The sequence below is a fragment of the Penicillium psychrofluorescens genome (genome assembly GCF_964197705.1).
Source record: "Penicillium psychrofluorescens genome assembly, chromosome: 2".
In the NCBI taxonomy this organism is placed as follows: domain Eukaryota; kingdom Fungi; phylum Ascomycota; class Eurotiomycetes; order Eurotiales; family Aspergillaceae; genus Penicillium; species Penicillium psychrofluorescens.
This window is the reverse complement of record NC_133440.1, coordinates 3,715,256-3,741,271: the sequence shown is the minus strand read 5'-3', so window position 1 is coordinate 3,741,271 and position 26,016 is coordinate 3,715,256. Positions and strand designations below refer to the sequence as shown.

At 54.9% G+C, this 26,016-nt stretch overlaps 12 protein-coding genes across 12 annotated transcripts; 5 read left to right on the top strand and 7 right to left on the bottom strand.

The window, feature by feature from the left end:
• Positions 1 to 367: 367 nt before the first annotated feature.
• PFLUO_LOCUS3589 (26S protease regulatory subunit 8) lies at positions 368 to 1,642 on the bottom strand (the record flags this gene model as incomplete). Its single annotated transcript, XM_073780851.1, has 3 exons — positions 368 to 626; positions 674 to 1,349; positions 1,408 to 1,642. 3 exons carry the CDS (start codon positions 1,640 to 1,642, stop codon positions 368 to 370), a joined length of 1,170 nt encoding a protein of 389 aa, XP_073637665.1.
• Positions 1,643 to 2,229: 587 nt separating this feature from the next.
• On the top strand, positions 2,230 to 5,771 carry PFLUO_LOCUS3588 (uncharacterized protein; the record flags this gene model as incomplete). The annotated part of the gene is made up of 5 exons (XM_073780850.1): positions 2,230 to 2,362; positions 2,431 to 4,271; positions 4,319 to 5,239; positions 5,290 to 5,453; positions 5,507 to 5,771. The coding sequence occupies 5 exons, from the start codon at positions 2,230 to 2,232 to the stop codon at positions 5,769 to 5,771; spliced, it is 3,324 nt and encodes a 1,107-aa protein (XP_073637664.1).
• Positions 5,772 to 6,057: 286 nt separating this feature from the next.
• Positions 6,058 to 7,998, bottom strand: PFLUO_LOCUS3587 (uncharacterized protein; the record flags this gene model as incomplete). Its single annotated transcript, XM_073780849.1, has 3 exons — positions 6,058 to 7,116; positions 7,175 to 7,735; positions 7,786 to 7,998. The coding sequence occupies 3 exons, from the start codon at positions 7,996 to 7,998 to the stop codon at positions 6,058 to 6,060; spliced, it is 1,833 nt and encodes a 610-aa protein (XP_073637663.1).
• A 430-nt stretch (positions 7,999 to 8,428) lies between these two features.
• Positions 8,429 to 9,055, top strand: PFLUO_LOCUS3586 (uncharacterized protein; the record flags this gene model as incomplete). Its single annotated transcript, XM_073780848.1, has 2 exons — positions 8,429 to 8,922; positions 8,977 to 9,055. 2 exons carry the CDS (start codon positions 8,429 to 8,431, stop codon positions 9,053 to 9,055), a joined length of 573 nt encoding a protein of 190 aa, XP_073637662.1.
• A 119-nt stretch (positions 9,056 to 9,174) lies between these two features.
• PFLUO_LOCUS3585 (uncharacterized protein) lies at positions 9,175 to 10,886 on the bottom strand (the record flags this gene model as incomplete). The annotated part of the gene is made up of 2 exons (XM_073780847.1): positions 9,175 to 10,019; positions 10,085 to 10,886. The coding sequence occupies 2 exons, from the start codon at positions 10,884 to 10,886 to the stop codon at positions 9,175 to 9,177; spliced, it is 1,647 nt and encodes a 548-aa protein (XP_073637661.1).
• Positions 10,887 to 11,398: 512 nt separating this feature from the next.
• Positions 11,399 to 13,752, bottom strand: PFLUO_LOCUS3584 (phosphotyrosine-specific ptp2-like protein; the record flags this gene model as incomplete). The annotated part of the gene is made up of 3 exons (XM_073780846.1): positions 11,399 to 12,118; positions 12,178 to 13,196; positions 13,242 to 13,752. 3 exons carry the CDS (start codon positions 13,750 to 13,752, stop codon positions 11,399 to 11,401), a joined length of 2,250 nt encoding a protein of 749 aa, XP_073637660.1.
• A 563-nt stretch (positions 13,753 to 14,315) lies between these two features.
• PFLUO_LOCUS3583 (Cytochrome oxidase assembly) lies at positions 14,316 to 14,781 on the bottom strand (the record flags this gene model as incomplete). Its single annotated transcript, XM_073780845.1, has 2 exons — positions 14,316 to 14,396; positions 14,458 to 14,781. The coding sequence occupies 2 exons, from the start codon at positions 14,779 to 14,781 to the stop codon at positions 14,316 to 14,318; spliced, it is 405 nt and encodes a 134-aa protein (XP_073637659.1).
• A 244-nt stretch (positions 14,782 to 15,025) lies between these two features.
• On the top strand, positions 15,026 to 20,725 carry PFLUO_LOCUS3582 (nuclear pore complex subunit; the record flags this gene model as incomplete). The annotated part of the gene is made up of 6 exons (XM_073780843.1): positions 15,026 to 15,579; positions 15,640 to 16,303; positions 16,363 to 17,344; positions 17,403 to 18,145; positions 18,199 to 18,502; positions 18,642 to 20,725. The coding sequence occupies 6 exons, from the start codon at positions 15,026 to 15,028 to the stop codon at positions 20,723 to 20,725; spliced, it is 5,331 nt and encodes a 1,776-aa protein (XP_073637658.1).
• Positions 20,726 to 21,030: 305 nt separating this feature from the next.
• Positions 21,031 to 22,660, top strand: PFLUO_LOCUS3581 (uncharacterized protein; the record flags this gene model as incomplete). Its single annotated transcript, XM_073780842.1, has 2 exons — positions 21,031 to 21,777; positions 21,836 to 22,660. The coding sequence occupies 2 exons, from the start codon at positions 21,031 to 21,033 to the stop codon at positions 22,658 to 22,660; spliced, it is 1,572 nt and encodes a 523-aa protein (XP_073637657.1).
• A 289-nt stretch (positions 22,661 to 22,949) lies between these two features.
• On the bottom strand, positions 22,950 to 23,831 carry PFLUO_LOCUS3580 (chromosome segregation in meiosis- protein; the record flags this gene model as incomplete). The annotated part of the gene is made up of 3 exons (XM_073780841.1): positions 22,950 to 23,447; positions 23,509 to 23,587; positions 23,641 to 23,831. The coding sequence occupies 3 exons, from the start codon at positions 23,829 to 23,831 to the stop codon at positions 22,950 to 22,952; spliced, it is 768 nt and encodes a 255-aa protein (XP_073637656.1).
• Positions 23,832 to 24,061: 230 nt separating this feature from the next.
• PFLUO_LOCUS3579 (uncharacterized protein) lies at positions 24,062 to 24,854 on the top strand (the record flags this gene model as incomplete). Its single annotated transcript, XM_073780840.1, has 5 exons — positions 24,062 to 24,115; positions 24,170 to 24,186; positions 24,246 to 24,451; positions 24,519 to 24,721; positions 24,774 to 24,854. 5 exons carry the CDS (start codon positions 24,062 to 24,064, stop codon positions 24,852 to 24,854), a joined length of 561 nt encoding a protein of 186 aa, XP_073637655.1.
• Positions 24,855 to 25,070: 216 nt separating this feature from the next.
• Positions 25,071 to 25,842, bottom strand: PFLUO_LOCUS3578 (tRNA(adenine34) deaminase; the record flags this gene model as incomplete). The annotated part of the gene is made up of 5 exons (XM_073780839.1): positions 25,071 to 25,147; positions 25,196 to 25,293; positions 25,352 to 25,560; positions 25,609 to 25,713; positions 25,768 to 25,842. 5 exons carry the CDS (start codon positions 25,840 to 25,842, stop codon positions 25,071 to 25,073), a joined length of 564 nt encoding a protein of 187 aa, XP_073637654.1.
• Positions 25,843 to 26,016: the final 174 nt, after the last annotated feature.

Sequence of the window (26,016 nt, the reverse complement as noted above, 5' to 3'; positions counted from 1 at the left end):
CGGGACTGGGCGAGAAGGGAGGGAATTCTGAGTGAGGAAAGGTAGTGAAGAGAATGGAAAAGAAAGAAGGAGGCAATATTTGGACTTACCGTCACTTAGCTTTGTGGTATAACTCTATTCCCGACTACGTATTGTGTTTTTATAGAGACTGCCTTTTTGGTTGTTTATTTTGATGCACTAATATGAAGCTTTATTTATTTGGTCGTTGCTGTCTCTTGAATTGTCAACCAAAAACTTCTCATTTCTGAATCAAAAATCAACATCCGGATTATTCTCAGTGTACAATGCTGTCTTATTACCCTTTCAGGCGAGAAAGTGTTAAGATGTCTCTCTGTTTGCTTTGGGGCCTGCGGTGTCCCAACGCCCCCTACTTCCACAGCTTCGACACCGCGACCTCCTTGTCGTCGTGCTTGTTGAGGATCTTGGCCGTCGCCAGGTCAAAGTCCTCCTGTGTGACATGCACCCGACGCTCCCGCAGTGCGTACATACCAGCCTCCGTGCAGACACCCTTCAGCTCGGCTCCGGAGCACCCGTTCATCTTCTCAGCGATCTTGGTGAGGTTGATCCCCCGCGTCAGGTTCATGGACCGCGAGTGGATCCGCAGAATATCTGCACGAGCTTCGACCCTGCAGGCAGTCAGTATACGATCATCACAAAAAGGGGAGGTACTCACGATGGTGGAGGGAACTCGATCTTCCGGTCAATCCGCCCTGGGCGCAGCAGAGCCGGATCTAGAATGTCCAGTCGATTCGTCGCCATAATGATCTTGATATTCTTGGTCGGTTCAAATCCATCCAGCTGGTTCAGCAGCTCCAGCATCGTCCGTTGCACTTCCGAATCACCAGAGCCAGCCGAATCTATCCGACTCGACCCAATGCTATCGATCTCGTCCATGAAGATAATGCTCGGGGCGTGCTCTCGAGCCATGACAAACAGCTCACGCACCATGCGGCTACCTTCACCAATATACTTCTGCACCAGCTCGGATCCACTGACTCGGATAAACCGACAATCGGTGTGGTGCGCCACGGCTCGCGCCAGCAGAGTCTTTCCGGTACCGGGAGGGCCGTAAAGCAAGACACCCTTCGGCTGCGCAATACCGAGCGACTCAAACAACTCCGGATGCTTGAGACCCAGTTCGATGACCTCCTTGATTTCCTTGATCTGCTGGTCCAACCCGCCGATCATGTCATATGTGCTGTCCGGGACCTTCTCGACCATCATGAGCGACACCAGTGGATCGACCGAGGACGGCAGCATCTTCTCCAGCTTATACGAGTCCGAAAGAAGAGCGACACGTTTTCCGACGGTGAGTTTCCCAATGTCCACTCCATCTGCGATGTCCACCACTGTAAGAAAGACCCGCGCATTAGCATCGACCCTTGCATTTTATGTTCTTGCACGCACCGTATTTGCCTTCCGGGTGTACCTTCACCAAGACCTTCTTGGTGCTCATCACTTTCACCACCTCACCCACGTAGGAGCCTGGTTGTTGCAGGAGCCCGAGCTCCTCCCGCAGGAGGCGTACTCGGGAGTTGTAGTCGTTGCGCTGTGCTTCTAGTCGTCGTAGAACCGCTTGTCCCTGAATAATCTCGAGCTTCATGCCCTCGATCTTATTGCTGTAGTAATTGTCCAAAGCCATGATGGGCGGCTTGGGGGAGGGGGGAAGATGATGTGCGAGCAGTGAAGGGCTGTCTGGTGTTGCGGTTGCTATCCACGGAGAGGGAGAGTAAGAAGGCCAGCAGCCTCAACACTCACAGCAGATAGAGAGGGGTGGAGTAGGCGATTGGAGAAGGTGTGAGAGTGTATGTGTGAGTGAGTGAGTGAGTGTGTGGATGGGATCAAGCTGAATCGGATGATGCTGGATTGGAGCCAGTTGAAGCTGTGGCCGATGACTAACCCACTGACACCTCAGGCCACCGATCGCAGCTGTTTAGACTGGACAAGCTCAGCTGATGTCAGTCATCTGCGTGCTTCTTGCTCTTCCTCTTGCTCTTGCTCCTGACTTGCCTGATTTTCTCTCAGCTGACAGGATGACCTGATACATTTCTTTCTTCCTTCCCATTTTCGCCATTGTTGTTGTTGTTGTTGTTATGTTGGTGCTCGAGCCTCGATATAACTAGCTTTCCCCTCCCGCAACCAATCGAAAAAAATCCATCGATTCAAAAGGTTTTCATCGTGTTCATTCTTCCTTTGGTTTTGTGTTGAAGAGACCCATGGAAAGACACAATGGCAGACGATCATGATAACAACGACTCGCCCGAGTCGTCGCATGGACCGTCGGGGCCTACGGGGATCGAAAGCCCTCCGGCAGACCCTTATCTTCCGCCTCGATCGACTGGTCCACCACGGAGGAACTACGGTAGGGACTGCTCTGGTTATTGAAATTTTCTTGCCGGGAGTAACGTTCGCTGACGCAAAGTTGCACAGGCACTCTCGATTCGTTTGAGACGCCCAACCCGAACACTCTCCCGGAGGATGGCTCTGAGGAGAGCTCCAGTCGTGCTCCACGCCCTCCATCCCCATCGGATAAAGCAAGAAAACCCCCCGTCTCGCGTCGTATGTCTTCGAAGCGCCAGGTGCCCCGTAAAGGTCAGGAGTTCTCGACAGATGATGATGTCAAGGAGGTCGAGGAGGACATCGCCATACAGCATGGTACAGCCACCCAACCCTCTCCACAAATACGTCCTATGCGCCAACAGAGTTCCACCCTGAGGCGCCGACCCAGTGCCCGACCCAGTCCGCTGGCGAGAGTGGACTCGGACAATTACAGCGAGGAAGAGACGAGCTTGCTGGAACCAGGCCACGACATTCAGGTCGAACCCCCATCTCGACAGTCAGATAGCGAGAGCGAGCATGATAGTGAAGACGAAGCGCACGAGGATCACGAGATGGAGGACGAAGCAACGAGTGATGCCGAGAGCTTCACCCTCAAAGATCGCCAGCAAGCGATCAACGAGACCCATCCATTTGGTATCCGGATCTGGAAGCCTGCCTTGTACAAGAAAAGTCGTTCCGTCGAAAAGACGGCCGAAGGCGATATTCACTCGTCTCCAGGGGGTCGGGTTAGCCCTATGCTCTTCCTGACCAATCTGCTGTGGTCCTTGGTTTTTGGATGGTGGCTCGCATGTGCTGCACTACTGGCCGCAATTGTCTGTTTTTTCTTCGCCTATTCATCCAGTGCCTTGGCCTACGGAAGGGTCTTCTGGGGTCTGTCGCGGTATCTGTTCTACCCATTCGGATCCTTTGTCTTGTTGGAGACCGATGAACATTATGCAGAAGAGGATGAGGGCGAGGGCCGTAGCATCAGCGAATATGAGCAATGGCAGAACGGTGATATAGAACATGGCCGCCTGTTCTTTGGGCCTCGCCGCGATCGATCCCTGGTGGGTCGGCGCCGAGACAGCGTCGATTCAGCCGACGAGCAGGACAGTCTTCTCGGTCGTCCCCAGCGCGGCCAGCGCGACGACTCCCAGTTTGCTCCCTCGAAGCGGCGTCTTTTTGGTCGGGGTGAATGGACACTAGGCCGCGTGGTATTCTTCATCTTTTTCTACTTCCTAGTCGGACCCCTGATGCTCATGGTGTCGCTTGTCTGCTGGCTGCTCGTTTTCTGGATCCCTATGGGCCGCGTCACAACCATCCTGGCCAGCCATCTTCGACGACATCCGCTGGCCCTTTCGTTCCATTCCGACTCAACACATGCAAGACTAAGCACGACCTCTTCATCTTCCATTCTTCTCTGCACCTATCGGGCAGCTGGATCCAGGTACTGGAAATACACCATCGATGGTACGAACATCTTTTTGATCAACCTTCTCGGAGTCGTCCTGTTCGTGATTCTGGACTATTTACTCTTGGACAAATTCCTGGGTATCCACAACTGGCTCACCCACCCTGGCTTGATCTTCACCCTTGCCCTCTTCTCCATCATTCCTCTAGCATACTTCATTGGCCAAGCTGTCGCTTCGATCTCCGCCCAATCCTCGATGGGCTTGGGCGCTGCCATCAACGCTTTCTTCTCCACCATCGTAGAGGTATACCTCTACTGCGTTGCATTGACCGAGGGGAAAGCTCAGTTAGTCGAGGGCAGTATCATTGGCAGTATCTTCGCCGGCATCCTATTTCTGCCGGGCTTGTCCATGTGTTTCGGCGCCATTAAGCGCAAAACCCAGCGTTTCAATGTCAAATCAGCCGGCGTGACTTCGACCATGTTGCTCTTTGCCGTCATCGCGGCTTTTGGTCCCACGCTCTTCTATCAAGTCTATGGAAGCGTAAGTGTCGTCATTGTCATTTCGAACCACAACTAACTGTCCTGCAGCATGAACTGAACTGCCATTCGTGCACCGGACCAGTTGGATCCGGGGACCGCGACTGTCGCCGCTGTTACTTCCAACAGACTGCGGCGATCTACGACCAATTCTTCTTGAAAGCGGTGCAGCCGTATGCCTGGTTTTCTGCCGTACTCCTGTTTCTGTCATATGTCATCGGTCTCTGGTTCACCCTTAGGACGCATGCTGCCCTGATTTGGGCCACGGAGGTCGAGGAGAAGAAGGCTGCTCAAGCTGCCCAGGCCGCTCGAGAATCATTCCCCTATGAACCACGCCCCTTCTTCTTTCCCAGCGGCCAACCGGAAGCCTCTGGTGGGGCAACCGGGCGTAAGGATTCCATCCGGGAATCGCAGCTGTACAAACGGATTCTGGGCCAATCGCTCAAGCATGTTGGCTTGGATGAGAATTGGGAACAGGGAGGCGCTGGGGCATCAGATCAGAAAGGCACAATACCGCACATGGTTCCACCAAGGTCCGCTGGCGAGCCCGCACCGAAGTCTGGCCGTAGCGGGCTTGCTGGAGACAACGAGTGCTTAGTGCGTCAAGTCACTGAAGTAGCTGCCACTGCGGCAGCTGTGGCAGCTCGTGATGCCGCTCGCACTCGCAAGCTTTCTGTCCAAAAACAAGCTGGGCGTGCTCCTGGGGAGCAAGTAAGGACACCGGGCGAGGAGCCGGATGATCCTGGGTTTATGATCGATTCTACCCATGCTGCTGCCGGCGGTGCGCATGATGCACCAAACTGGAGCAAAGCAAAGAGCGCTATCGTCCTCTTGGGGGCGACGGTGCTCTATGCTGTGATTGCTGAGATTCTTGTCAATACTGTCGACGTTGTCCTGGAGAGCGTGGACATTGACGAGAAATTCCTCGGCATCACTCTCTTTGCCCTGGTTCCTAACACCACGGAATTTTTGGTGCGTTATCCTGTTTCCTTTTGGTCGCCTTCACTGCTAACTCATCATAGAATGCCATCTCATTTGCCATGAACGGCAACATCGCTCTATCCATGGAGATCGGTTCCGCCTACGCACTGCAGGTCTGTCTGTTGCAAGTGCCCGCTCTGGTCTTGTTTAGTGCGCTGTATGCCAGCTTTGTTCAACCCTCCGATCTCATCAGCCACTCCTTCAAGTAAGCACCCGGCCCCCTTCTACCAATCAGGATACTCATGTAAATTTATTTAGTCTGATATTCCCCCAGTGGGACATGATCACCGTCATCCTGTGTGTCTTCCTGCTATCCAACGTCTACGGCGAAGGAAAGAGCAACTACTTTAAGGGCTCCATTCTCGTCCTGACTTATCTGGTTGTTGTGGTCGGCTTCTACCTTTCCGGCTACAGCACCATGGACAACATGGGCGTGGACCGCTTCGACACTCTGGCGTTGGGTAACAGTCAATCTCAGAAATTCTACACCGTCGGGCGGCCACAGGGGGGTGTGGCTTATTAAAGATCTCTCCTGTGCTGGCCTGACTGGGACTTTGGAGGCTGGTTATTAATTCCCTCCTTCCTGACACAGCACATACCCTATCATCATCACCTTTTGCATGGCGGAGTTATATATGCGTTGAACTGTGTTGGTGTTTGCTAGCAGCGTGTGCCATTATTGGCTCTTGTTTTATTGCATAATACGTCTTTGTTTCTATGCTTTGATTGCCACATATGGGACTCGGCCAGATTGATCAAAATGAAACGAGAGTTTTTCCACTTTCGAGCTGTATTAAAATGATGGACAATTACGTAGCCTTCCACGCACCCACGGCTTCATCAACCATCTCCCGGTACTTCAGCTGCTTGAAGCACTGCTCTAGGAAGACGTCGTACTTGGCCTGCAGCAGGGCCTTCTCCTTCTCGTCGTCCGTCGGCATTATCTTCTTGCCGGGCTTGCTCATGCGGTCCATGATGTCCCACAGATCTTCAGTCTTGCCCTGCGAGTCGGCGCTGGCGGCCTTGGCTCCCAGCATCGCTGCGCCGTGACACACGGCGGCGTGGATGTATCGCGGGATCAGAACGGGCATATCACAGGCCGACGCAATGAGTCTGACCAGGATGTCGTTCTGGCATTGTGAGCCCGACATGAAAACCGAGGTGATCTGGTGGCCGGACTTGTTCATCGTCTCGACGATCTGCTTGGTTTGCAATGCAATAAATTCCAGGGTCGCGTAGTAGTAGATGGCGAGCCCGTCAACGGTCTTGTCGCTCGTCAGACCGAAGATGGAGCCCGTCATGTTCGGATCCGCGATGGGCGAGCGGTTGCCCCAGAGATCGCCGTAGAAGAAGAAGTGCCGGCCCAGGTACGACACACACGGAGCTTGCTGGTCGTGTGCCATTTCCTTGAGGTGCTCGTTTAGATACTCGTAAATGTTTGCGTGGTACGACTCGGCGATTGAGATGGCTTGGTTGAACGCAGGGTGTGTCTCAATCACATGTTTGAGCAGCTCTCCGGTTGCCGACTGTCCACCTTCAGCCATCCAGAAGCCTGGCAGGATCGTGTCCCGGTACGGACCCCAAACGCCGTCCACGAAAACTGGGTCCGGAGACATCGCCAGGTGACAGGTCGATGTGCCGGCCACGGCCGCCAGTCGGGAGAATGCCTGCGACTTGTCATTCTTGGCCGCCTCTGAACTGAGCTGGCCCGTAGCCAGGTTGACCTTGGCGCCGACGGTCCCGATCCAGCCGGCATAGGCATCGATCACCCCGCTGCCAATGGCAATCCCGGCCGGCAAACCGAGCTCGGCCGCTGCCTTCTCGCACAGCGTGCCGACCAATTCACCCGCACTCAGATAATCGCCGTTCTGTTTGGGATCAAGGTTAGTGAAACCGCTCTTGGCTATGACAGGAAATCAGGCTCACCACCCCGTCGACTCCGCCCATGCGCTTGAAGTTATCCTCTGTCAAATCTCCGAGTCCAATATCCTGCAGGAAATCCTCTTGCCATCCCTTCACACTGCCATCAACACCGACCGGGACATACCCTTGCTTGCAGACCACACTGCAGAAGCTGCGCTTTTCGTTGCCGGTTGCAATGTGTGTCAGAGCATCCGCCAGATCGTAGAACTTGCACTTGTCAAACACCTCCTTGGGCATATGGTTCTTGAGCCACAGGACCTTGGGGATCTCCATCTCAATGGACATCTTGCCACCGACATAGCGCAGCAGGTTGTGGTTGGTCGCGTTAATCTTCGCGGCCTCCTCAACCGGGCGGTGATCCAGCCAGAGAATGACATTGCGGTCCGAGTCAAAGCTCGGCCCCGTTACCGAGACAGGCTCGTCCGTGTCGGTGTGGAAGACCGACAGGGAGCACGTGGCGTCGAATCCAATGCCGCGGATGGTGTCCGGGTTGATATTGTGCTGGCTGATGGCGCGCTGTACAGAGGAGCAGATGCACCGCCAAATGTCGGACGTGGATTGTTCCTGGAGGCTGCGGTTAGCTCATGTCTGACATCCAAATGAGACGCTCATACGTAGAAGCCGTGCTCTGGTTGCCAGAGGCCGATGTTCTCTGAGGCCAAGCCAACAATGTTGCCCTTGGAGTCGATGATACAGGCCCGGGCACTGCCGGTTCCTACATCAATGCCGATATAATGGTCCAGATGCACCTCGAGGTCCTCGCGCGGGTCGATCGAGGCCTGGCGGGAGCTCTGGCGCGAGGGGCGGCGGTATGGCAGTGAGGTCATGGTGGGATGTGGGGGTGGAACGGCAGCTCTAGTACTGATTAGCAGTCAATTCAAGTGATGAGAACATGGAAAACGAGGGCCGAGAGCATACATATAATAAAAAGTATCAGGCAGAGTCAGGAAGGTATGGATGTAAAGCAGCAGTAATAACGAAGACGACAATAATAGGAATCAGGGAGAAAGGAAGAAGAAGTTTTGAGAACAAAAAGACAAAACGACGAAAGCGACCGAGCCATGACAGCATGGACCACAGAGGGTAGTACTTGAACGGTACCGGTGGATCTGCGGGGCGGCCAGTACTTCCCGTCGGTCACGGGAAGGTATTTGGGCCAATCCAGGCAACTCGCGCCCGAACAGCCTCTTTTCCTCCCGCCAGTCAGTTTCTCCTTCAACCCACACCACCACCACCTACCCTCCCAACCACGCTGCTATGCGTCTCCTCATCTCCTCCCTCGCCGCCCTCTTCTGGCTACTGGCCATTGCCTCTGCCAGCTCCCTCTCCACCGATATCTTCTACTGGCCCGTCGGAGCTGCATCGCCATCCGTCCTCGCGCGCGTCGCCTACGACCCCGTTTCGCTCCAGTCGGACCTGGTCTCGTACACCCCTCCCTCGGATAAATACCGCGACGAGCTCGTTCGGGTCGGTCTCTACACATCAACCCCTACGAACTCCAAACAATGGGTCGGTAGCCTAGTCTCCGGGTCCTCGTTCGCCGAGCACCAACCCACCCTCCGTCTTCATCTCGGCCCGGCTAGCGAGGTCTATCATGTCACTGTGGCAGCTGCCAAAGCATCTGCAACCGCTCCTCAGATTGTGCTCGTTTCCAATGAAGCGGGGACCCAGCCGCACCTGAATCGGCCGGTGGTGGTGGGGCCCGACGGTCAGGACGCGGAGCAGGTCGTGGAGAAGACGTTCTTCCAAAAGTAAGTCCTACGTGTTTATCCCATCCGGTGATTTGCTTCTGACTTATTGTCTAGGTATTGGTGGGTCTTCTTGATCATCACGTTCTTGACCATGTCTGGCGGCGGCGGCGGCGGCGGCGGCGGCGGCGAATAGCGGTCTTCATGAGGACGATCATGCTTGTATATCAGAAATATCAGAAACTTCATTTCTCCATGAACTCCTCTTAGCTAAATGCCGATTCCAAAGACTAGTCTACATAAACCTCTTCACCGCTACACCTCACCGGTTTCAGGATATGGCAGGGTGTGCGTGCTTCGAACTCCGCTGCCCTTGCGGCCAACATCCACGATTATGAGTCCCCGGTCAGCGATAACAATCAACTCATTCTGCCGGTCGCCGAAGCGCAGCTGGTAGCACACAGCATCGAGATCAATGATCACGGGTGAGACTTCAATCGCCCCAGAGTCCGGATCTTTCCATGAGGGAGGATAAATACGATCCTCATCATCCACCAGAGCATCGGGCTCGAGAGCCCAAATGTACAGTGTTTTCCAGGTTGCGACAGCAATGCGCGTGCCGCAACTCGAGGCCGCCACCTGAGATCCATGCGATACGTCTGCCTGCTGGAACCCTAACAGCCGTGCCACAACCGTCCACTCATCAAACCGCCTGCCACGGTCACGATTCAGCTCATGGGTACAATTCTGGGCCCGGCAGTAGGCCTCAGACTTGAGAATACACGCCACGGTCCAGTTTTGGACCCGATGGGTGGCGATCCCAAAAGCCAGGTATTGCCAGTGGCAGAGAATTCCCTGGTTTGCATCACCCTGCTCATGGGTCACAAAGAATGGGATATCGATTGCAAAGTGAAGAGAGAGGGTGGATGAGTATGCGGCACTGCATGAGTTCTTGTATAGCTTGGGCTGGGCCTGATGCAAAGATGGAAGATCATCGATGTTCTGGAAACCACCATACAAGGTCTGGGCGCGATAATGGTACAGCAATTGAGAATCGTCATTGATTTTCAACCTCACCACAGGACCGGGACTCTCCATTCCTGCAGCTCTTTCACCATTTGTGTCAGACCCTATGACAACACAGGAATCGTAGGTGGTATCTAGTACACGATTAGTACTGTTTAGCTGTGTACGGAGAGGTAGAACCGGAGGGGCAGAAACGTACCGATGGTCCTAATGACTGGGGCACTGTCAGGGAGAGGAGTGGATGTAGGGAGTTTGATGGAGTCACTAGTGTCGTAGTGGACAACTTCATGGACATCTTCCTTTTGTGCATGCTGCCAGGAAACCGCAAACCCACTGCGGTAACCATACAGAGCTTTAGGCTCATAGTCATCATGATCAGGGAAAGCGCAGATGTGGACAAGGGGAGAATCCAAGTCATGAATGGCCATGAAGAGACTCCCGTTGGAGTGTATGGCCTGTTTCACAAATGGGTGGTTGGACTCTCGATCTTCCTGGTGGACAAAGGGCTTGAATCGGTGCAGCACATGGACTGCATTGCCATCACATGATGTTTGAAGGACTTGAATCGCTCCATCCTTTTCTCTAGGTGATTCAAATCGCCGTCGACACCTCAGATGGCCGTGTCGGACATGGTAATAGTAGGCGTGTGCATGTTGTTTGAAAGCCAGTATCACTTGGTCTCGGTTGGGAAGGCTGAATGAGCATGCACGCGGCTCTATCTGGAGACCCTGGACGGCGAAGACCTTGATTTCGGCATAGAATTCTGCGCCATACAGTTGCCGATCCGCGCGATGCATCAACAGGCCGAAAAGCCCCTTTGTTGTAAGGCTCTGAGTGTCATTGGTCTTGCCAGGAGTGTGGTGGAGATGATATAGGATGGCCTCACGGCTGCTGGACGCGATCTCAAGCAGAGTGCGGCAGGCATACGCTGCTTGGAAGAAGGTAGTGGTATCACAGGAGCGAAAGACGAGCTGGATCAGCTCAGTAGGCAGATGGAGCATCTTAGTACCAGAAGAGCAGGTGTTGGGCCATCAGGAGGCGAATGGAAAAGGAGATGAGAGAAACAGCGGTCATCGGGAGGTCATTTATATGTAGCTGGCTAGATGTATGGGGGCTCGCTTTGACCAAACAGGGAGGTTCTGCCTGGCGGGGGCGGAAGTTGCCGTGCAGTGGAGCCTGGCAGACCAGAACCATAGATGTAGTAGTATGCCTGTTCACCTTATCCAAAGGGGATGGATCATGTAAGGTAGGGTTGTACTATGTCTTTCTGGGAAAACAAAACTAGATCTAGTAGGCGCAGCGAAGAAATTGTTTATATCTGCGGGAATCTACACTTTTTAAGTATATTCGAGATTGTATTTCTAGATGCCGATCCTCGCTAGTTACCGAATTAGAGAATATCAAAGCAAAGTCACGCCCAGCAAATGCAGACCGAGGGGAGAGAGAGGAGCAATAAAAAGCCCATAACAGGAATTGGTATCCCAATGTCATCATCTCGTGAAGCACTGGCTCACTAGGGTATGCTCCCCTGAGAGACCGCCCATTCGAGAATGCTCTCATAGCAGAGCACAAATTGACTGAGGTTCTGCACCATGCTGGGCCGCTGTTTCCGGAAGTCGGCCACGGTTTTGGCAACCAGATCAAGACTACGATCCCCAATCAAGCGACTCCCAGAGGCGTTGTCATGACCTTCCGTGCGTTGGCGTTTCAACATGTCTAACACACTGTCGACCGTGCAGAACGTCCCCGTTCGTCCGCAGCCTGCGCTGCAATGCACCAACACGGGTCGTTGGCCGGTCGGTTCTGCTTCATCACGATTCCACCGGGGGCTGCTGGTAGCGCGGACCACCTTATTGCACTGCTCGATCAACTCGAGCAGATGAGTTGGCTGTGACGGCGTTCCAAAGTCCGGCCAGTAGGGATACTGAAGCTGCGTGATATCCCGCAATGGTTGGAACGGGAAGGCTGTGTGGCAGAGGCTGAAATGTCGCACAATGATGACAGGGTTTTCGTTGGTCTCATCGTCGCGAGGGGGTTCCGTGGTCCCACTAGAATGAACCGATTGGTCCTTGGATTCAACGTGGATATATCGCTCCGAATAGGCCTTGACCTTGAATGGCCCATAGTCCCCGGAGTCCCAGTAAGGGTGGCATTTCACCTGTCCTCGCTCAACTTCTGCTGTGAGAGACACAAGGAGTCGGACATCCTGTTCCCACACCACACGCCAAAAGTCCTGTCGGGAAAAATGTAAGCAGCAAGAAAATGGGACAGGGACCGGTAGGAGGCACTCACATTGAACGTGTCTGGCACAGGAGCCTGTGTGGCAATGTACCGTCGATTACTAAATTCGGCATTGATGTGGTTGGCGTTCACGTAGTCGCAACTCCCAGACGGGATCCCTTCGAGTCGGACCCGGGAATGCTCAAACGGGTAGATATCGTTGTACCGGTTCTTCGTGCCTTTCTCGATACCGGCAACACGGTACTTCTTGGGCGGGTCACCGGTCGAGTTGGATGATCCATCATAGCTCAACGCCGATTTCATACGCTCCAGCTCCGTTTTCTCCAAATCCAAGAATTTCTCCGAAACATTGTGCCCCTGATCCTTTGGATCCGAAGCATCTTGCAACCACGCAGGAAGTGACTGTCGTTGTTCCTCGGTCAAGTGATCGGGCTGCCGGAGAGGGACTTGGCCAACCCCGCCGAGAAGATCCATGTTTTGTCGAATGTTTCCGAAAAATGGGGTCACAGCCGAGGATGATTCTGGCAAGGCACACCCGCCAACAACAGGTGCCACCGACCGGATGTTGAGGCCGTTGGGGGGAGCGCTCTGGTTGGATGGTGCCGCCTGCGGTTCTGGTGAGGGTTGTTGAGTCAAGTGGGGGAACCGTTTTGAAAAATCTTCGAAGCCACCGCGAAGAATCAAACCTCTGCCCTGCCATTCTTCTGCCTGGAACTTGCTGAGTACGTTCAGAAGAGGCACCGCATCTTTAACATCCGTCGTGGAGGAGTCGTAAACAACTATGGCGCTGCACTCTCTCCACCGAGCAAAGTTCTGTTTATCAGCATCGTCGGTGAAGGTTCCTTCGAGCTTTTGAGTGCCAAATGAGCGACGCTTGAGTAGCGTGGTGGGAATGCAAAGATTCAGTGATCCTTTAATGCTGCCCTGCATATAATGAACGTACGGGCGGACATCCAGCAATAAGGTCTGCTGCTGAGATGTCTCGAATAGTTCCGCACATCTGTCCGACGAGATCCAAAACTCCTTTGACGTTGAAGATGGATGCGATGTCGATGCTGACCGTATTGTCACTAGATTAGCAATGCAGCAAAGTCTCTCGGGTGGAAAGGCCATACCATGTGATGAAGAAAGCTTCCTCCTCGAGCTGGGCCCAGAAAAATGCCGGTCTTGCGGGTAATTAATGCCTGGGTCTTCTGTCTCTGGGGTTTGCGGAGGCAGGCCACGGCCAAATGGTGGTTGGGATCCACTGACTGACGAGCGGTGCTGAATGACGGACTCCCGGCGTCTTTTATCGGTTTCGGACTCGGTCTTCAGCAGGTTGACCAGGCTCTCGGAAACGGGGTTCTGGGAGTACAATTGCAGTTTGGGGCTTGGCAGTGAGGACTGCGTGAATGAGCCCCGACCTTTCTGCGTATGCGGTCCTGGGCTTGAAGTTGGCGGGATACTCGAGTTTTCCACCGTGATGCCGAAGTAGTTGGGGCTCTGGTCGGCATAGGCCCCCGCAGAGAGGATGCCGGGGTTGGACGGAGACAAGCCGGGGAAATGCAGGGCCTGCGTTGCACCGCCATCACGGTGATGCGCACTCTGTACCCACGAGGAAGAGGGCGAATGCCCAGGGCCCGTCATGGCAAGCAAGCGGGCAGCCGCTCTGAATGCAGCTAGCTGGAGGGGTAGCAAGACGGGATCAGACTGTCTCACAACGAGTCATGTCCTGGATCAATTGAGTTGGGATGGGCGAACAGGATGGAAATTTTCAGGACGAGATGACGGATGAGATTTTAGTGGCAGATGATGAACCGATGAGAAACAAAGAGGGCAGGAAGGGAGGAAAGTCAGTAAAAGGTCCACTGGGGGTGGTGGCGAGCAGTGGGTTGGGCCTAGGGAGGAGGTTGATGCAGGCGCCGGACCTGACGTAGGGACTGACCGAGTGACTGAGTCGGGGCGAGAAGAGGCGACCAGTCGTTAGTGTGGGGGATGAACGCATTATCACGGCTGAGTAATTGTGGAGCGTTTCTAGAAGCAGCAATGACGTAGCTTTAGTGGGTGGATGGTCAGGATCTAGGTAGGGGACGATGGACGATGAGATATGATCGTTACTACTCCAGGGTAATAGAACAGCCACTGGTGCCTGTGGTGTCTTTGTTCATGGTCGGTTTTGTACATCTATATATTATCACCACCGCCACCACCTATAGCCGCCCGTCTGGCTCGCCCTGGAATCGCTGCACCCGTTTCTGCTCCCAACTGTCCAGGTCCTTGGCCATGAGCCGCTGTCAACACACCCTCCATTAGCATCTCTCCTCTCGTCCGCAGACAGTCAGGAGTACATACGTAGTATTCCTCTTTCTCGTCCCCGACAACGCGCCGTCGCGGGTTCCGTTTGATTCCTTCTTCCCCGTCCGACCCCTTCAGACCCAGATCCATTGCTTCTGTCTGGCTGAGTTGTTTGACTTTGCGATCGTAGCGCTCATAGCGCACGGCAGTGGCGGGGGTCAGGGCAAAGGAACCGGCGACGATGATCGCGATAAACGGGAGGCCGAACAGAAGAAATGGGTGCCGGGCCAGCCGGGCGCGGTAGAAGGCGCCTAGCCTTTCTCCCAGGGGGGATGAGGCCGTGGTCGCCCGGCGATACGTCTTGGATTGAAAGGTAGGCATGGACCGAGTATGATGATGAGAGAAAAGGAAGAAAGAGAGCACGAACGAGAGAAGGTAACGATTGGGCGAAAAAGATGGTCGGATCATCGATAGTCCGGGGCTGGTGCAATTGTTTATCGCGACAGGCTGCGGCTTCGTCCCCATTCACCTTTTCTTCGTTTCGCTCCTCTGATTCCCCATCATCCCTCACGTCGCGCGTAACTCACTCCTTCTTCCCGGCCCAGCTGCCACATCCTCCTCGTCCATGACCTCCAACACGGGCTCTCTCTTCGGAGGGAGTGGTCTTGGGGCCTCCACAACCCCCCAAGCACCAAGCTTGTTCTCAACCAACAGGCCAACATTGAGCTTGGGCACTCAATCGACTGCGCCGGCACAGGGCGCCCAGACTTCTTCCCTCTTTGGTCCATCCCAGACCCAGCAACAGCCGGCCCAGACCTCTTCTCTGTTCGGGGGACAATCTCAGGCCCAGCAGCAACCGGACCAACCCTCGTCACTATTTGGAGGCCAATCCCAGGCTCAGCAACAGCCAGCCCAGTCCTCTATTCTCGGCCAGTCCCAACAACCGGCTACCGATGGACAGGCGCAGGGGCGGGCTTCCACCCAGGCGACGCAGCCTGCATTCTTCAACAGCCTGTTGGAGCGGGGCAAAAAGCGCCCACTGTCCGCCACTGGCCAAAATGGCAACTTTGACGAGATTCCCAGCCTCCAGTTGGGTCTGGATGACATTCGGAGAAAAGCGAGAGAGCTTGGCACCGCAGGACAGAAGGATACCCAACAGGCCGGCACGGCTAGCAAGGCGTAAGTTGAATCCTTATGGAGATTGTGGAATTGTTTTAGCTAACTCTGCTGCCATGGCAGTCACTACCTCCTTGCGGCTTCTGGGATTTCCCCAGGACGGGCCTTGCGCGACCTCAGGTCTCTGGATCCGCAGGCATCCGTCTCCGCTACGACAGGGAAAGAACAGGACAGCTTTGACCCGGACAACCAGAGGTTTCTGCGCAACATCCAGCAGCGTGGCCGCCAAGTCATGATTGCGGAGAGCTTAGCCCGCTCTCAGAGAGATTTCGACGCATTCCTGGAAGAGAAGGTGGATATGGACTGGGAGGACCAGCGCCAGAAGATCTTCCATCATTTTGGCCTCTCCCAGAAAGATGCCGGAGGGGACCTGAAAGCAACCACGCGGGGTGCTTTTGGACGGTCCGCACGGCAGTCCAAGCAGACGGGCGCCGGTCCCGCTCATGGTCCCTCCGCAGCGTCTCGTAGGAGCGTTTTCGGACGCTCTGGTCTCGAAAAATCGGTTATTGGGACGCCCGGAGTCGGGTTAGCAAGTCGTCAGCTCTTTGAGGATCCAGCAGAGCGCAGTGAAGGAACCACGGTCCACTCAGCGGACCTCCGGTTCTTGCGAGAGAAGATGGGTCACTATGCCGAGAAGGTCCAGCAGCTGAACACTGTCAGACTGCAGAAGCAGGTCTATCCCATCCTTCATGAGTTCGCAGATGTCGAAAAACGCACGGGTGGCGATGTAAGTTACAGCACGTTGATCATATTTGATTTTATTCCAGCTGATAATCTTTTATCCAGGCTCCTCGACAACTGGTCGATGCATATGGAGCCCTCATTCGAGTCGTCCGTGAGAATCCAAGCATTTCTAGTCCGTCAGACCCCGGTGCCGTCCGGGAGCGACAATATGCCGATGATTACTTGGAAGAATCAGTCAAGTCCCGCAGGGCCATCAATCTCCGGAAGCAGATTCTCGAAGGCTCAAAGGGATTCCTTGAGAATCTTTTCTATAACGAGGTGGAGAATGTCATCGCCAAAAACCCACGTGAGGCACAGCTGGGCGGCATTCCCAGCGTGATCAACAAGATCCGCGGCTACATTCGCCTTCGGGCAGCCAGAAAGGATTTGGCGCCAGACGGGACCGAACTCCAGATGGTCGGCCAAGACCACTGCTGGATCCTGATTTTCTACCTTCTCCGATGCGGATTCATCACCGAAGCGGCAGAATATGTCAGCCAGGACCCCGGATTCCGCTCTCTGGATCACAAGTTCGTGACATATATGACCACCTATGCGCAGAACAGACGTCTGCCGCGGGATATGCAGCAAAAGATCAATGGCGAGTATCAGCAACGTTCGCGGAATGCGCCTGACAACACTGTCGATCCCTATCGGATGGCCTGTTACAAGATCATTGGCCGCTGCGATCTCTCCCGGCGTCGCTTGGAGGGAATCAATCAAAGTGTGGAAGATTGGATGTGGCTGCAGTTTAGCCTTGCTCGAGAAGATGACCGCGCGGAAGAAGTGGCGGGTGACGTCTTTGGGCTAGAAGACATTCAGACCGACATCACTGAGATCGGACAACGCGTCTTCACCAAGGGCCAAGAAGGGCCGGGTGGCTATGGAACTTTCTTCCTTCTTCAAATCCTGGGAGGAATGTTTGAGCAGGCCGTGGCCTATCTGGGCACCTATTCGCCGGTCACTGCGGTGCATTTTGCCATTGCATTAGGGTACTATGGCCTTTTGCGTGTATCCGACTTCTACACGTCTGGAGAGGAGATCTGTAAGCTAACCTCCCCATTACCCCCATTGATTTTTACTTATCCGGTGCCACGCTGCAGTATCCTTCACTGTGAAACAGTATCCCCAAATCAATTTTGGATACCTCATTACACAGTACACGCGCGAATTCCGCACTGGGTTTGTTGAGGCCGCCATTGATTACTTCACCTTGATCTGTCTCAACGCGGACCTTCCAGGCTCGCTGGGCAAGTCTCAGGCCTCGGTCTGTCACGAAGCGTTGCGCGAATTCATCTTGGAGACCAGAGATTTCGCCAAGCTGCTCGGTGATATACGGGCTGACGGGACCAGAATCAAGGGTGTGATCGAGCAGCGCCTCGATTTGATCAAGTTGGAGGACCAGCAGGAATTCCTCAAAACTATCACGGTCCAGGCCGCGGCAGTGGCCGACGACAAGGGCTTGATCACCGATGCCGTTCTTCTGTACCACCTGGCCGAGGATTACGACCGCGTCATTGATATCATCAACCGCGCTCTGTCCGATGCGATTGCCGTTGAACTTGGGGGGGTTCTACCGAAGCTGCAGCCTCTTCGTCCGCGAATCGAGCAGGGCCAGGATGGCCAGGCCGCACACGCAGACACCTCTGATCCTGGAAGCAGTCTCAGCTTGACGGCCGTGGATGACCCGGTCGTCTTGGCGAAGAACATGATCAGCCTCTACAACTCAAACACACTATATTGGCAACAGATCCGACAGATGAACCGGGATGCCTGCGGGCTGCTTCTTCGCCTGATGGAAGCCAAGATTCTTGTTGAAGCCGGCCGTTGGACGGTGGCACTTGATGTAGGTACGCCCGCCCCTGGGTTCTTTTCTTCTGCTAACCACGTTTCACGTAGGCCATCAATCAGCTGAACGTCCTTCCGCTGCAAGCTCACGGGTCTGTCCCGTACATCCGCAGTGCCGCGCAGGCATTCTCATCCTTCCCGCCCATCATCTCGCGCAACATCGGACATGTGATCATGTGGAGCATTACCTGCATCGGCCATGAGCGCGAACGGCAGAACTCCGGGCAGTATGACAATGAGACGCGGCAAGGCATGGCGGAGAATCTGCTGGTGTCGGCCAAGGATCTGATGATCTTCTCGGGCATGGTCAAGTACAAGTTGCCGCCTCGGGTCTACGAGACTCTTGCTCGGGCTGGTGCGGACATTGGAGCTTATTAGAGAAGGAGATTTGTGGGACGGTAATACGGAGATACTCTCATAATCAACCGAGATGACTTGCATCGCTAGTAGGAACTGGTGCTCTATTTACTATGTACTGTTGTAGTTATTTGTAGACTACCTAGACCCTGAACTATATATTCGCGGACGAAACGCCAAGGCTCCGGAGGTCCGGTCTGTCGCGGTTTCTTTCTTCCTCAACTCCCGCCCTCTGCTTGCCTCTCATGCGCTCCGCCGTAAAGTGACTGTCACGTCGACGGTTCGTGTGCTCCATTCGTTCTCGACCAAGCGATTCGCTAGGGACTCGATTCCACCGCTGCATGGGTCTCACGGACATCGGCGCACACCACCACCACCGATTGCGACCCACATGATGAACCATGCCTCCGACGCGTTGGCTTTGAGCCCCCCAGCAATGGTTCCCGACAGTGAAGCAGATCCTACGCCCACCGAAGATGCTGGACAGGCAGAAGATGGGCTGGACAGCGCAGACCGCGGTGCGGATCCGGCGCAGGAATCCCCCGCACCAGATGCGATGGACGAGGACCTGCCCAACGTCGAGAACACGACGCCTCCCATAAACTTGACCAATGCTCTTGCAAAACAAGATCTTACAGAAGAACCACGCGAGGCCAGCTCACAGCCCGGTGCCGACAATCCAGGCAGCATCCAAAGCGCTCCTGGGGAGGTGAACACGCCCAGCCTCTTCAGCAACCCCCCAAACCTCTCGCGCATACGAAGAGTCTTGTTTGAGTGCAAGGACCCGATTGAGATTAGCACGAGCGAGTTCGAGACGTACTGGCCATTTATTGACAATGTCTGGGTCAAGCAGAGGTCAAATTCTAGCAAGGAAGGCCACTGCACCACCGACTACTATATGTGTCGCCTGCGGCGCCCGACACACCGGCCGTCCGAAAGCCGTCCATTACCTGAAGGCAAGCGTCCCCGGAAGAAGCGCGTTCGGGAAGGGGGCCTATGCAATTTCCAAATCAAAGTGGTCCGCTTCGAAGGCGCATACTCGACCGTCACCATTGCGCGTACCCCCGGCAGCAACAATGTCCATTCGCACGACCTCGACCACCTCGACCGAGTGAAGCGTAACTCGGGGGTCGTGGAATATGCCCGAAAGGAGTCGGTCAAAGGCTATCTGCCATCGTCTATCTACACCAAACTCCAGGAAGAACCCGACAAGCTAGCGGAGGCGGGCGGGCGGTTTCTCACCGTGACTGATGTGCGCAATGTCTCCGCCAAATGGCGCCTACAAAACCCCGATGCCAGGCTCGTTGCACACGAGGGCTATGAATATCAGAAGGGATACGGAATTGTCAAGTCTCAGAACGCCGATGGTGTTCAGGAACGACCGGCGAAACCAACAGCGCCTCAAATTGCACCGGGTGCCCTGACCTTTCCCCAGTTTCCTTTGGAGTTCCTGGACCCCTATCTTCCCGACCATGACCAGCCGCGCCAACTCCCGCAGGTCACATTAACGTACGCCGCATCGATGGACTCTATGATCTCGCTCCAGCCTGGCCTGCAGACGGTCCTCTCGGGGCCGGAGTCCAAGTTGATGACGCACTATCTACGCTCGCGCCATGATGCGATCCTCGTGGGAGTGGGCACCGTGCTGGCGGACGATCCGGGGCTGAACTGCCGTCTGGACGGAGCCGGAGGGTATGGAGGGTTGGGACGCATGTGGCAGCCACGACCAGTGATCATTGACCCCATGGGACGGTGGCCGGTCCATCGCGAATGCCGCATGCTCCGAAGCGCCTTGGAGGGGAAAGGCAAAGCTCCCTGGATTGTGATCTCTCCCGCGGCTCAGGTCCCGCCGGAGAGGCTGATGATGCTCAAGGGCTACGGGGGCGACTATCTTCGCATTGTGGAATACAACGAGGGCTGGCGTCTGCGCTGGGAAGCCATCCTCCGGGCGCTGGCGCTCGAGGGCATCAAAAGCGTCATGATCGAGGGCGGCGGCACCGTGTTGAGCGAGCTGCTCAACCCGGAGTATACCGGCTTTGTGGACTCGCTCATTGTGACCGTGGCGCCTACCTATCTGGGGCGCGGCGGAGTGAGCGTCAGTCCCGATTCGAAAAGCAATGAGGACGGGCAGCCCAGGGCGGCGCTCAAGCCTCAGCAGGTGCGGTGGACGACATTAGGACAGGATGTGGTGATGTGTGGACGGGTGCGACCAGACGAGTAGTGCTGCCTTGGTAATAATTAATGACCACGGTAGTACACAGCTCAGTATGTACATAGTGGCTGAACGGATACCGAAGAGTAACTCGATGAATGAATGAATAGCAATGAATAGTCAATGGGGCATAGTCAATGGGGCATAGTCAATGGGCGAAACAAACAAAGAAAACCAGTCCCGTCAGAATGCTGGATTTTTTTTCCCCGTCCCGACGCGTCTCTCTCTTTCCCCTTTCACTCTTCCTTCCTCTCTCCTTACATTCCTCACCGGAATTTTTCCTCTCGCTCCTTCGTTTTTCCTTCCGATCGACTATGCCCCCTAAGAAGGCTTCTGCCGCGCCCAAGAAGGCTGCGGCCAAGGCGACGGTGACCAAGTCTACTACCACTACCACCACCACCACCTCTCGCGGCCGCAAGACCGCTACAACAGAATCCAAGACCGTACCCAAAACTACCAAGCCGCGTGCTACCAAGTCCTCCACGAAGGAAATGTCTTCGACCTCGAAGAAGCGCAAGGCCGACGCCGACGAGGAGAAGCCGCGCGAGCCCAAGAAATCGCGTGTTGCCCAGCCGCGTGAGCCCAAGCCGAAGGTCGTCATCAATAAAGCTCCCAAGGACCGCCTGAATGTCTTCGTCTGTGGTGAGGGTAGCTCCGGTGAGCTTGGTTTGGGCGCCGCGAAGAATGTCATCGACGTCAAGCGCCCGCGTCTCAATCAGCTTCTGTCTGCGGCGCAGGTTGGCGTCGTTCAGATCGCCGTCGGTGGCATGCACTGTATTGTCCTCACGCACGACAACAAAATCCTCACCTGGGGCGTCAATGACCAGGGTGCGCTGGGACGGGACACCGCTTGGGAGGGTGGTTACAAGGAAATTGACGACAACAGTGACTCGGATTCGGACGACGATGACAGCGGGCTGAACCCCCGCGAGTCTACACCGACGGCTATCCCCTCGGAAGTCTTCCCCAAGGGCACCGTCTTCGTCGAGGTCGCTGCGGGCGACAGCTCGAGCTTTGCTCTTACGGATGATGGCCAGGTCTTTGGTTGGGGTACCTTCCGGGTAAGTCCTACGGATCCCACTTTGCGTGACATTCTAGTTCTAACGCGTAACATGCTAGAGCAACGATGGAATCCTGGGATTCGACGCGACTCACCAGGTCCAGAAGGAGCCGGTTCTGATCCCCGCTCTCAAGAAGATCAAGCACTTGGCTTGTGGTGCCAACCATGTTCTCGCCCTAAACGATAAGGGAGGCGTCCTCTCCTGGGGCTCCGGGCAGCAGAACCAGCTAGGCCGCCGGATTGTGGAACGCAACAAGCTGAATGGCCTGCAACCGCGGGAGTTCGGTCTTCCCAAGAATATCGTGCACATCGGCTGTGGATCCTACCACGCCTTCGCCGTCGACACATCCGGGAAGGTTTATGCCTGGGGACTCAACAGCTTTGGTGCAACCGCCATCCGTGAGGGTGCTGGCGAGAGTGAGGCGGCCATTGTGCACCCGACCGTTGTCAAGGCACTCTCGGGCCGAAACGTGGAGCAAATCTCCGGCGGTTCTCACCATTCCATTGCACGCACCACCAATGGTGAGTGTCTGGTTTGGGGCCGCCTGGATGGTTACCAGAGTGGCTTGAAGGTCGATGCGCTCCCCGACGATGCGGTCATCAAGGACGAGCGCAACCGCCCGCGCATTCTGATCGAGCCCACCCCCATCCCTAGTATCAAGGCTAAGGTGGTTGCGGCCGCTTCGGACCACTCGCTTGCCATTGACGCGGACGGCCGTGCCTGGTCCTGGGGATTCTCGGCCACGTATCAGACCGGCCAGGGCACCCAGGATGATATCGAAGTGGCCACCGTCATTGACAACACGGCCACTCGCGGCAAGAAGCTGAACTGGGCTGGTGCCGGCGGCCAGTTCTCTGTCTTCACTGAAGTTGCCACCCTGTGAGCGTGGCCTCGCGTGTCATGCCCATGCTATCTCATTCCATTTCCCCCCCATGTTTTCTACCACATTTTCCTTTGATCTCGGGTTGCCTTCAGAGCCAGTCTTGTTTTTCCACGACAAACTCCGCGTCTCCAGCATGTAGAATTAGTTTTCTTTCAATCAGCGTGTTTTTATTCGCCATATCTCCATTACACCATGAATACCACTTCTCCAAATACGAATAATAATCGAGTCGCACGGAATGGTGTGTATCATTGCTATCGTCAAAAGGTCATTATGATTATAATAAGCACTACAACCCCAGCTCCTGCATGGCTTCATATTCCGCGTCAAAGTCATCCCGACTTCTCCCCGATGGCCCGCCAGCATCGGCAGGACTCTCTTCCTCTTGTTCCCTCAAAATATCATCGAGATCATCGTCTTCAGGCTCAGGATGGCTGACAGTAGGTCCTGCGTCTGCACTATCGGAGAAAAACAAATTCTGGTCGTCAGACCCTTGTTCACGGGGCGCTGGTCGTTCGTTCGAGGCAGGGAGCGGGTCATCATTCTGGTCTGCTGTAGCGGCGTTGGGAGACTTGTCTGCGCTGGGAACAGAGGCTCGTGGCGTGTCGTCGGAGGGATCGAACAACCTCGGCTTCTCTTCATTGATCCATTCCCGTCGCATGGTTTGGATACGCTTGGAATGGCCCAGCTTTTCGATCATCGCCAGGCCATCGGCGAATTTCGCTTTTGGGAATAGGTCGTCCAGCCAGAGTTGGTAGAAGTTCAGAAGGCGGGCCGTGTCCGAAAACTGTTCCCGGGCTCTCTAGTCAGTCATTGACATCGCTTCCGCGAAATAGATCGAGACAAACCTCGTGGCCTTTGCCTCTAAATCGCAGTTTCTGCTTGGCGGCGCGTCGCAGCTTTGGGATGCCGGGCTGTGAGAGCAGACTAGCGACGGTGTTAGCCACCCCTGCGAATCTTCCCATTGGGACCGTACTCACCGAGCTTCGTCTAGTTTGGCGACAGGTTGCCGTTTCTTGGTGACCTTGACCTCTTCGTCGAGACCTAGGCCGGCAGAGTCTCCCGGTGCCGAGGGTTTGGACGTGTTGTTGGTGTCTGGAACGACCTCATCGAGGCCAATATCGTAGTCAAAGAGGTCATTGAGATCGTCTGCTGTTGGTTCTGGAGACATTGCCTCTGCTAAGGTGGGTGTGTTGAGTAGGAAGATATGTAGTTCAACGCGCGTGTTGACGCGATCTCGTGCAGCTCTATGTCCGCCTCAGGCACCAACGGCTGACCTAATCCACTCGTCCCCATCGGGGCTAGCGTGCCAATCACACACCTCTCTTGTCTCTCTCAGTCTCTCTTCGTCTCCCTCCGCTTTGGTCTGCTGTTTCCCGCAAACCTCCCCCGCCCCTCGTCATGGCTTCCGAGCAAGCAATTGTGCCGCCCAAGCGGGCCAATACGGATTATCCTGTATGTCGTCTCTTCTTCGCTACACTCTGAGCCTCACTAACCGCCTCCCCCCAGTTGATTGACTCCGATCCGTATGCGCTATCATACTCCTCCCTCCCCGTACTAGAAGACTCACCAACACTTCCTCTAGGCATCTGCGACGAGTCTTCGGATATGCTCGGCCTTCCGATTATGCCGTCGCCGGAGGTATGGCCTCCGTTTCTCCCATTGCCTTCTGGATCATGGAGCGAGTGAGCCCATCCTACGTCGGCCGCGGGGGGTTCCCGCCGGTCATGCGATTGGCAACGGCAATTGGCTTGGTTGGCGGCCTTCACATCTTTTACCAGCGATCTACTCGTATGTGTTACCTATCCCAGTTCCAGTCCCCACTTTGCCGGATGTCACAGCTCACCGATGTCTTCAGAACGCTTTTACGGATTCACCGAGAACTCGCGCGAGGTCGAGAGGGATATGCGTGAGATGGTTGCTAAGGTCAAGAGCGGTCAACCCCTGTACGGCACTTCGAGCGTGTCCTCCTATCTCCAGGGTGTGGCTGCCCGAAACTCCCGGTACTCGGAGTTGTTCGTACACATCATCCCGTGGTTCAACCTTGTCAACCACGACCAGGTAAGCTTTGCAGGTTCTGGTGGCCGTGGTGCTTACACTAATATGATCCTAGCACGGTATCGACACGGCAAAATATTACCAGCAAGCTGAGCGGGAACTAGAAGCAGAGCGTCTGGGCAAGGGGTCTGCATGAAGCCTGGAAAATTTGGCAAGCACCATTCACGGGTGACTCGGTGTTTTCTTGCAGACTTGTACACATATTTTACTTTGTGTTTGATTTTGTTTTTAGGGCGCAATTGCAATTGACAACATAAATCTATTTTTCGATTCCTTGGTAAAAAACAATGAATGACGAAGTCGCTGGGAGGGTATAGTACAATGAATCCAGTAGAATAAACCTCATCACCTCTCAGGCTGGCAGAACGTTTTCGTCATCTTCGAATCTAGTATTCAACTCACGATTCTTCTTGGGTCGGGGATTAGGTGCTAGAGGGACATGAGCAACCGGTTGGATCTCTATGGCGCTTCACATACCTCTCTCATTTTCTTGTATGTAGAAACGTCGGAGCAGCATGATGGCTTCTTTCTGGAAGAGACCCCCATGCACCGGATATGGAGGGTCAATCGATGGACTGCATTTCCCGGTCAGCCCACAATTCGTTTCCTCTGAATTGAACGACAGAAACAGACTCTGAATGCAAGGTGAGCACACCGCCGGTGCCGCCAAACCGCTCATTGGCACAGCCGAAATACACCCGGCGGATGCGGTACTGCTTCAGCGCCGAGGCACACATCACACACGGCTCGACGGTCACGTAGAGGTCGGTGGAGGCCAATGCCGACCTAGGATATGTCTGGAGCATCTCGGCAATGGCGAGAAACTCGGCATGTCTGGTTCCCTAGAACGAGTTGAGTTACCGTAGCAGTGGTGTCCGCGGGTTCCTTACATTCAAGGATCGGTTGGTGTCGTTCATGCCCCACGCTACAATCTGATCGTTGTAGACCAGCACGCATCCCACTGGGGTTTCGCCGGAGTGGAGTGCTTTCTCGCCCTGCAGGAGCAATGAGCCATCCGCCGAAGAAAAGAATGGGAAGCAGGTACGTACCATTTGCAAAGCCTCTTTCATGAAGGCGGCATGTTTCGCGGCGTCTGGCATGTTGGGAAAGTCCTCCATGTCCATCTTGACGACAGGAAAGAAAGATGAAGTCGAAGAGAGCAGAACATGTCTCGTTCTCGGTCGTTACGTAGAAGTGAAGAAAGTCACTGACTTACTTAAGATACCGTGACTGCCTCAGGTGTCGATATCAACACGCGCCTGTCTCGTTTTCCTCCCGCGCTCATCGGTTCGTAACCA